Below are 10,135 nucleotides of genomic sequence, written 5' to 3'. Positions count from 1 at the left end.
GGGTGTGTGTGACTGGTGAGGACGTCTGTCCTCTGCATCCCTCCACCCTTTTGTTGCACTTCTTTTAATCAGCAGCAGAAGAAAGCCTGTCTGTCAGTAGTGTCCAGCCACGACGCCACTACAGCCATAGCCCACGCTTTCCCCACTCCGATGCAAACGCCAGATAAAAACCCTGCAAATCAAGAGAAGAGATATTCACTCCTTCACCTCACCACCACCACCCACCCATCTCCTTTCTTCCATCCCTTTTCCTTGCCTATTCATTTCCTCATCTAATTTTTCTGAAGTCAGTTCAAGAAAACCCCAGCTCTGATTAATTTCTCCCTCTTGATTTTTGTTTGCATTTCTTGTTTTGTTTTGTTGGATGTTTTAATTGAGTTTATTTGGTTTAGGTTTTGTTTTGCACTGTGTTTCCTTTGCTAAAAGGAAATGAACTCAAATGTCGCCGTAACATCACTTGCACATCTGGAGGCTGGTTACTCTCTGAGGAAGTGACACATAAGCCACATACAAGGTATGTTCGTGTGTGAGAGGGGTTTGTGCATTATCAGGGTATCTTGAAAGAAAGGGGTTTGTTCAGTGTTGTCTAAGTTTAAACAAACCCAGACTGATGCTGTCAGTTGTAGGGTTAAAAGGTGGTGATTCAGATAGCAAAAACAACTCAAGAAATGCAATTTACAGTTATTCACAATTTCCCTTTGGAGATGACTTGGGAAGCACATTTAGAACAATGCTTAGGCTTTGCTGAGTGATGCTAAGTGAATATAACCTTTCCTTTAGTAAAATATAAAGACTTTAGCTGTGCCAATGCACTAAGTCCTATCGCCCACTCCCTGAACTGAAATTCTCCTTGACTTTAAAGAAACAATGCCACAACTGTGTTACTGAAAATCCTTCTGGAGACCACACTGTGTTACACGGTGGGGAAATAGTGCACAGTTTGTGTCAATGGTGCGTTAAGCTTTTTGGCTTATTAGAATATCTCCAGCAAACTGAGTTTGATTGTTTTTCACTATGAGGGCACGTTGTACACACACAAACACCACTAAGCAGCCCGACATCGGTCTTAACCTTGGTTTTTTGTTGGAGAAACATTGGTATAGCACCTCTCCCTGCAGCAAAATATTAAGGGTTGATAGTGCAATCAAAGTGTCCCAGCAGTCCCATTGGGTAACACACACTATTGGACTGGTTGTGGGGCATATCGGGGACAAGGCAGGAGACGGGCAGCTTGTAATGGGATGAGATAGGTTATCTTTATTGTCAAAAGATAAGAGTGAAGGGGGGAAAAAGACACAGATTAGCTTTCCTGACAGTGGGCTGTTTGAAGTTCATGCCAAAGTGCATTAGGGGCTGTTATTCCCTCGTTTGTATGCTTGCAAATGCAGAACCACTCACAGGAAAAGGCGAGACTTGCTCGCTAATCAACTGATAATGGGTCATACTGTCGGTTTGCCATAGCTCCCCGCCATCCTGCCTGCACACTCACGGCACACTTACCTCACACAGTTGACTGGCACAGGCCTTTGCTTCAATGGGTCTGGGTGAATGGTGTTACGAGTATTTTTAAGGAGAGACCTGTAATATCCCAATTTAATTTGATTTAATAGAAAGCTCTTTAAGCTTACGGTATGTGATCTATACGATGCAAATTATATTTTTTCACAAAACAAGGTATAGCATCGTATCTGACCTTTGACCTGCTTGTCTGGAGCCAGGAAGTTCCACCCTTCTCGGTCTATTGTCCACTTCAGTGCAGCATCGCCTCAACGTCAGCTCACTGGTGCTCTTTTTCAAAGGCTATATCAAGGCTGAGCAAAGCAACTAAATCCTGGACTGAGCATGTTTATGTACACTCTTCACATCACTTTATGTGGCACACCTGAAATCAACACATGACACATGTAGTGTTAAGTGTATCACTTTAGGTGAAACAGGGTGTGCAACTTACAACACAGGCCAAGAATCATCCAGTGTGTGCAGCCACATCAGAATGCACCACCCTGCTTCTTCCTGCGCTGATAACGCAGTGAGAGACAGTGGAATGGGCGGTGCAGTGGTGGGCAAAGAGAAGGAACGGGGGTGTATGCGTGTGTGTGTTTGGGAGCGGAGAGGGAGGTGGTTAGGTGTCAGTTCCTTGACTTTCCTTTTCCCCCGTCAACCCTTCTAACGGCCTCCATCTGAGGAAGTGGATCCTGCAGAGTGTCTATTCAGCTCCAAGAGACAAGACAAACACTTGACATGTCAAAACCAGCATTGTTTCAAAACCTAATTTCTATTCTATAATACATATATTTAAAAAAAAAAAAGAGCTGCAATGCAAATTTCCTCTTTGACTGCACTTCTATATGACCAGTATTTGCCAATTATGAGGTAGTTTTTAGTGTCTCTTTTCACCAATAGCGCCACAGGTGAAGGAAAACCTGGCTTGCAGGTACATACTGTATTTGACCACCAGGTACAAGCACATGTGTCCATGTGGAAAGAATAAAGCACGGTAGTCCAACCCATGCAGGAAAGATCTCATTTTCTGTGCTGTGGCTTTGCAGGAAACCAAACCATTCATCCAGCCATGTACTCCCATCCTGAAATGGGGGAGTAAAATGCTAAGAGCCAGAAGGAGGCATGGGGAGGCAGGGGAAGGCAGGGGGATGGGGGCACCAAAATAAAAACTAATAATAATGACTTTATTTCCATCTCCAACCCGCAGATGTTTGCTTCCTTCCTTTCCCTTTCATGTCAGATGGAAATCTCTTCTCTTGTATGGCTTTGAAAAGAAACATTGGTGTGGGTAATTGTAGATATGAAAGTGTTTGTTTCTTTTCTTTGATTGAGTCATTCCCTGCATTTGACATGAAGGCTGAGATCTCTCATCTGTGTTGCTTGGGCCAGACTTGATCCTTCTTCCATGTTTATCATGAGGACAGGAAGATGCAGCTTTGCCTTGCCACCCCTCCCTACAACATCCTGGGATCTTCTGGAAACTTCCCTAACATGGGATGCCTTTCCATGGTCACTGTGGAGCTCAGTGACCTAATCCTCATGCCAATGTAAAAGCAACATTTTCAGAGCTGTGCTGATCAGGCACACTATTAGAAATTCACAGGTGCTTTTTGGGTAAGAGTTTAGATAAGACTTTTTCTGTGTGATGTTAAGAGTCTGGCCCTAATGGTGATTTAGTTTGGAAGCATCTTTAGCATGTAGTCACGTCAAACCATCAAGATATGCACTGACAAAACTATAAACCTCCTGATAGCACTGAGCAGCTCTTATGAGCGGGCTAAAACTTTGAAAAAAAAAAAAAGTCACTGTAAGGGAACTGGCTATGATGCATCGAGTACTGAAGTGTTCCAGGAAGCCAGAGATAGGATGGTGACACACTACGACCTTTAATCTGCCATTAATTTAAGCTTCCGTATGTGATTACACGTGTCAGGCCCCTGAGACACAATGATTCCTTTCTTTTCTGCTCCCTCTTTGGCATTATCTGACACATTTTATGACTCTCCCAGCTATTGTTCTAGGATGGATAAAAATAATATGTTGATGTGGAGAGGTCTTGGGTGCACTAAGTTCAGGGGGTCAGGCTGGCTCCCCAAACACAGGAAGGCAGCACTGTAAGTCACAGTCAGGGGTGTCAAGGCTGGACACTTGTGCTACCTCCTAGACCCTCACCTTCAACTCTGTCTATTAATAACACATACACAGAGCCATCCAAAGTTGACCTGTCCACTCTGGCGGGTGGGATGAGCAAACAGAAGCAAGGGCATGTTGGTTCAGAGATATCCCATTGTCACAAGAGTTTGATTTTTCAACTGAGAATGTATTGTGTGTGCTCTAAATATGCCTCATAAAGTTCATATCTAAATTATCTAAAATATAATGTTTCTAAAGTTTTAGCAAATGTAGGCTGAGCAGTTAAGTAGCATTGATATCACTTTGAAGAATTTTATTTAGCCTTATATTTTTAATGCGGCGGAGGGGGTAGGGTGGGGGGGGGGGGGGGGGGGTCATTGTGTTAACATAAGTAGGCTAATCATATGTCCTTTGTAAGGTTGAATTGGAGGCGTGTGCTGTCGCAGTGGGAGCGCACAGAGGAAGGGAGGGCAATCTTGTCCGGACGCTAATAAGACCCAATGGCTGGTGCAAGGTGGCCAGGAGCGCTGAAAGGCGACAGAAGACGGTGGACGAAAGAGAGAAGGAAAAAAAAAAAAAACAGACACAACAGACGCATTTCTGGATGGACAAAGAGGATGAGAGCGCCACGGGAGCGTCCTTAGGAATTGCAGGGAGTCAGGGAGCCGTCGGGCTTTAGGCGTGCGTCACTTTGTGTTTCGTCAAGGGAACTGCGTGGAGAGGAAAGCGGTAAGTGAGCTGGAACCCACAAAAAGAAAAAAAAAAAAACAAAACAAAACATCAAACACCTGTTTCGAGACAGGTACCTCTGAAGGACGTATGAGGATGACTTTCAGTTCACAAGAGACTTAAAAGGAGCTGTTAGGATACTTGCTGAAAGCTTTGGACAGAAACCTTAGAGAGTTTTTATGTTTTCATCCTTTTTTCCAAACTGAAACTTCAGATTCAAGCCAAACATGTCAGTCATTGGGCTGTAGCTTTAGGTCAAGTCAATCATCTGAAAGAGTCAACTTTGAGTCAGAACATCTGTCTTTATACTTTTAAGCTCTTTTTCTGATCAAATCAACATATCCCAACATTCAGTAAGGTTTTGTGATGAAAATAATAGCACTAATACTCCATGATTTGGAATGGACCGAGATTTGATCCTCATTCACATGCTATCACACACCTGGAACTGGGCTATTGCTGTAGGCACTGTGCGCCACTGACTCCTGGGAGCCCGAACCCTCCCCAATGAAGCAGTCCTGGTGGGCCCGCCTGGCACAGCCCAGCCTGCTTGCTGCCTGGACCTGTATATGGCTGGTGCAGGGATGCGGACCGGGCCCTGGTTACGGCACCCGCCCCAGGCACAGAAAACTCACAGCCATGCACTACAAGCAGTTTTTCCCCAACTTCTCAGAGAACAACCTTGGGGCCAGCGGGAGAGCAGAGGGCAAGATCACACGCAACTCTGAGCGTTTCAACGAACTTGTGTGCAACTACAACCCAGACATCATCTTCAAAGATGAGGAGAACACCAATGCAGACCGCTTCATGACCAAGGTGAGACTGGTGTGTTATTGTTAATCAAGTTCAGTTATCTCAGTTTTGAAGGAAGATGGTGAATGGGATGATTCACAGGGTCACTGGTTTCCATTAACCCCATACCTGATACCTGGTGACTGTTGTATAGTAAGTTTAATAAATGGGCAAACACTCACTGTTTGCCACAGTGAGCTGCAGATAGGCTCAAGGATCCTTACTTACATGATGGGACAGACATCAGTTCACGTCATACTCTGCAAATGCAGCATGGCACCTTCAGAACAAAACCTATAACTTTGTTCATTGTTTGCTGTACTCTTCACAGCCTGGCCTTGCCAGCCTGTTAACACACAAACAACACAGAGTGTGTAGGTTTTAACCAAACTCACCCTCCCTTTTCTTGTGATAAGAAGATCAGGATGTAATTCAACACTACCCCTTAAGAGACTGAGTTCTCCTTCAAGAACACTTCCTTTTAATCTTTAACTAAAGTCTTTGTTATTGGAAATAAAACTATTCTTATGGCAGGTTCTCGGTGTGCCGAACAGGAGAAATAGGCAAGCACTTAAACTTGAACGCCTGATTGTTAACTTTGGGTACAATTAAAGATCATGCCTAGAAAAGACAATTGGTGGCCAACAGGATTTAAGATCTGGGCAGGGAGATGAACAACTTTTGGACAAAACATTTTGAATGCGACGGGGTTCCTTGGCACTCAAATGTCACTCTGTTTTGGATGCTGCGGCTTTCTGTGATTGTTTTAGGATATGAATCTTCCTGCGTGGTTTTTTCTTTGTGATGGAAATCTCTGGTTATATATGTGTGCCCTTCTGATGCCCAATGTGAGTGTGTGTATGTGTGCATGTGCCCCTCTTTTGCCCAGATGTGAAAGACGGTCTTTGTGCGTCATTTGGAGACTCGGAGGGGTCGCCTATACAAAATTCCCGCCTGCTGAAGTAATGGCACCGTCGGAAAAGCGACTATTGTAGTTCTGACAATGAAACGCCTCTCTTCAATGGCATTGCGAGGAAAATGTACCCAGTTTGTTTTCTGTCTCTCTCGCTTTCTCACTCTTGGTGTCACATTCCCAAGTCCATGCCCATACATTCTTCCCCTCTGCCCTCTCTCTTTAGTCCCAACCTCAACTCTCCGCTACACTGCTTTCTTCTCACCCAACTTTTTCCTCTGTCCATCTCTCCTTCTCACACTCATCACTTTCTCTTGAGCCTCCATTTTTTTTAAAATTCAGCTGCAAGATAAACTCATTCAATCAATTATAGGCCACAGGTTCTGCCACATCACAGGTCACAAGTGAATACGTGTTCAAGAGATGATGATGAGTGTATCACTTTGGATGCTGACGTCATCATTTTTCAGCCTGCTATTTTGTGACAATGCTGACACAGTCTTTGATATTACGGCCCATGGGGGTGTTAAGAGTCACTGTGCACATTTCTGATCAAATGTCTCAGGGGTGAACCAGAGAAACTCAAGCCTGGAACAATCTGGAAAGGCAGAGAATGGCCTTGATTATTCTATCACCCTGTCGAAAAGGCCAAGGAATGTGCCAAACTGGCTACAGTAGCTTTGTTCTTGTACCCTGATTGTTTGAGCAAGGTTGAGATGGACTTTAGCAGAGCAGAGGAGGAATTGTGTGACAGTGCCAGCAAACAAACAATCATAACCTGGGAGCCAGAGACAGAGCTGAAATACTGGGATCATTTCTTCTGAGTTGTACTGAAGTCTGTCTGTATACTGAGGTGGGAGGAGAGTCACATACCTACACAGTACATACCTCTTGGCTTTTTAGATGCCATTCTCCCTGTTAATAAATGATTACAAGTGTCTGTCATTTCTACTTGAGTTTGGTTGAGACATGCCTTTCTCTAAACATTGCACATGCTGCAGATAGAGTTACTAAAATGTAATTGTTGCCTTAAAATTAACCTGAGAAAATTCTCTCTTAAATTTGCAAGTACTAAAGCAAAAGTATCTAAAGTTGCAAAAGAAAAACATTAAAGTGTAATACACTCAGTACGGTATTTTTACAGCTGAGCATAAACTTGCAACTCAACTCGACCCTGCCCTCCTTTCTTAACATGCTACAATACATTTAAAAGGCAAAATAATAGACAAAAATTGGAATCATAATTAAAAGCGCCACTCGCGAAATACACATTAATACAAAAGATCATATATCCTCAGACATTTTATCACAAAACTAAGCTTGGGGTTCAGTTGATATCTGAATCAAGTAATGAATCTACTTATTCATATTTCAAAAATACCTTATCAATCTTGTTTCCACTTCTTAACAACTTTAAAAATAATTTAAATAATTAAAATTTTAAATAACCTAAAAACCAAAAGTTCTGTTACTAACATTTTCCAGGTATACTACATATTTAATATTTTGATATTTTAAAAAAGTGACAAGAGAGAAGATAAAATATTTATTTAAAGATTTGGTTGACTCTTGGCACAACGAATCTGGGCATTCTACTAAACTGGATCGGATTCTAACCATAAACAGAAATGTAGTTTTCTTTAGAATAATGCTATTCTAGAGCCACACTGGATCTTTGAGTGCGATATGAGTTTATATATCAGATAGCAATTCATTGGCTATTTTGTTATATTTCAAACATAAATGTATAGCTTAAACAGACATTTTTGATGAAGATCCCTTGAATTTGATTCGAAACTATGATTAATATGTGTAGTGGGCGGGATATTTTTTTTACTGTCGAAAACTGAAAACCTTCCCCCTGTCTCATTCGTTCTAGCGATGCAAGGACTGTTTGAACAGGTTGGCTATCGCAGTGATGAACCAGTGGCCAGGGGTACACTTACGTGTGACAGAGGCCTGGGATGAAGACGGTCACCACCCTCCTGGCTCTCTGCACTATGAAGGCCGGGCTGTGGATATAACCACTGATGACAGGGAAACAGGGAAGTATGGTCTCCTCGCCCAACTGGCTGTGGAGGCTGGCTTTGACTGGGTCCACTATGAGTCCAAATATCATATCCACTGCTCAGTAAAAGCTGGTAAGTTTAAAGATTGAGCTTTCATAGAAGGTAATGCTGTTAACTGTGTCAAATGCCATCACATTGCTTTATGGTGTATCAGGACATTTAAGACAAAAAAGGAGCATAATTTGTGTTTAGTCATCTTGGCTTTTTCTGCTGACCTTCCTGCAGATCACTCTGTCGCAGTGGAAAAAGGTGGCTGTTTCCCAGGCTGGGCCCGGGTGACTGTAGCTGGAGGGAGGCAGAAGAGCCTGTCATCACTGGCTCCTGGGGACAGAGTCATGGCCCTGTCTGGGACAGGCCAAGTTGTGTTTAGCCAAGTCATCTTGTTTCTGCACCGGGACCAAGAAAGCTGGTCCACTTTTCTGTCTCTGGAGACAGAAGATGGCCATAGATTGGCCCTTACTCCAAATCACTTGGTCTTTTTAGCCCCCCATTGCAGACTTGAGGGCAGTGAGTACCAGGCTCAGTTTGCTAGCAGAGCCAAAACAGGAGACTGTGTTCTCATCCATACAGCGGAGGGTCACGTCAGTCCATCTCGAATCATCTCAATTTCAGTAGAGGAGAGTATGGGAGTATATGCGCCCTTGACAGGCGCTGGAACTTTGTTTGTTGATGGAGTGCTTGCATCCAGCTATGCTCTGGTAGAGCATCACAGACTTGCACACTGGGCGTTCGGACCTCTGCGACTCCTCTCCTCATTCAACCAGCTACTGTGGGGGGAGACAACAAAAGAAAAGCAGACCACTGATGAAACAGCTTGCACTAAAACTCCATTTCAATGTAGCACTTTGGCCACAAAGGACAAAGCAGGTGTATATGTGAATAATGGTATTCTCAGCAAACAAGACAATTTGAGTGAACCTCTGAGGATGGAGAAGCACTCCTTACAAGGACAGACATCAGATGTGCACTGGTATGCTAGATTACTGTACCGCCTTGGATGCATCTTTTTAGACTCCAACCTCTTTCATCCTTAAAAGCCTAAAACTATAAAATTAATGAATGTTCTGCAATTTTGATACATACTACACTAACACGTCCTGTTCTTTTCTTCAATAAATGGAAAGCATTGAAATTACTTGCTTGTTTTTTTTTTTGTTTGTTTGTTTTCTTTCGCTGTTGTTTGTATTATACTCTATCATAATGATATGCTAATACATATATGCTGACACAGATTGTCTGAGCAGGTTGATGTAAAAATGGTTATGCCAAAATGACTGTATCATAGTCTATTTGTACATCAAGTTATTTCTTTTAATTATTTCAGTTTTATATGTAAAAAATTATATATTATTCTAATGGGATTGTAATGGATTTTCCCACAACAATAGAATCTTTATTTTTGTACTTTCTGAATCATAATATATAATGTTTCATTTTATTATAATTCCACTACATGTACTGTACGTCCTCACGTTTTCATGACATAAAACAAATTAAATTGTCACTTTATTTAGCAACACCCTGTTCTTTTTTCGGATCTGGAGTACATTTTGTTAAGGTGATTTACCTTTTGCTCATTTTGGGGGGAAAAAAAAGTAAAAGTTAATTTCTGGGGCTTGTAGTTGAGCATTATGTATGTTGCAGTGTTCGGTCCCTCTGGAAATCAATGCTAAAGGACTGACTGGTTAATAAAAAGCCCAGGAATACTTAATATTCCCCACACTGCGCCACCACCTTGACTTTATCACAGGCACTCACTTTATCACACAGCTACTTCAAGTGTTCAGGTTTCTTAGAATCTTACAAGAGACAGTTCCATTAGTATCTACTGATCAATTAGGGTCACAACTACTGTATCTATTAGTGGTGTAGTGCAGTACATTGTGTCTACAACTTTCTACAACTTTTTTGGTACAGCCCATGCTCCATACTTGCACCAGTTTATACTATAAATTTTGACATGTTATCAATTGCTAGTAAACATTTACTTATGTTT

At 42.4% G+C, this 10,135-nt stretch overlaps 1 protein-coding gene and 1 long non-coding RNA gene across 2 annotated transcripts; one reads left to right on the top strand and one right to left on the bottom strand.

The window, feature by feature from the left end:
• Positions 1-4: 4 nt before the first annotated feature.
• On the bottom strand, positions 5-3,837 carry LOC139620552 (uncharacterized). Its single transcript, XR_011690835.1, has 3 exons — positions 1,694-3,837; positions 1,501-1,578; positions 5-172 (listed from the first exon to the last, which is right to left on the bottom strand). It is a non-coding gene; the product is annotated as an uncharacterized lncRNA (long non-coding RNA).
• A 214-nt stretch (positions 3,838-4,051) lies between these two features.
• On the top strand, positions 4,052-9,656 carry dhh (desert hedgehog signaling molecule). The gene is made up of 3 exons (XM_071476223.1): positions 4,052-5,181; positions 7,950-8,211; positions 8,365-9,656. The coding sequence occupies exons 1-3, from the start codon at positions 4,873-4,875 to the stop codon at positions 9,171-9,173; spliced, it is 1,380 nt and encodes a 459-aa protein (XP_071332324.1). The 5' UTR covers positions 4,052-4,872; the 3' UTR covers positions 9,174-9,656.
• The last annotated feature ends 479 nt before the right edge of the window (positions 9,657-10,135 follow it).

Source organism: Trachinotus anak, unplaced genomic scaffold (assembly GCF_046630095.1).
Source record: "Trachinotus anak isolate AG129_WGS33_773 ecotype Australia unplaced genomic scaffold, CSIRO_AGI_Tana_v1 ptg000004l, whole genome shotgun sequence".
NCBI lineage: Eukaryota > Metazoa > Chordata > Actinopteri > Carangiformes > Carangidae > Trachinotus > Trachinotus anak.
This window is presented reverse-complemented; position numbering and strand designations above follow the sequence as displayed.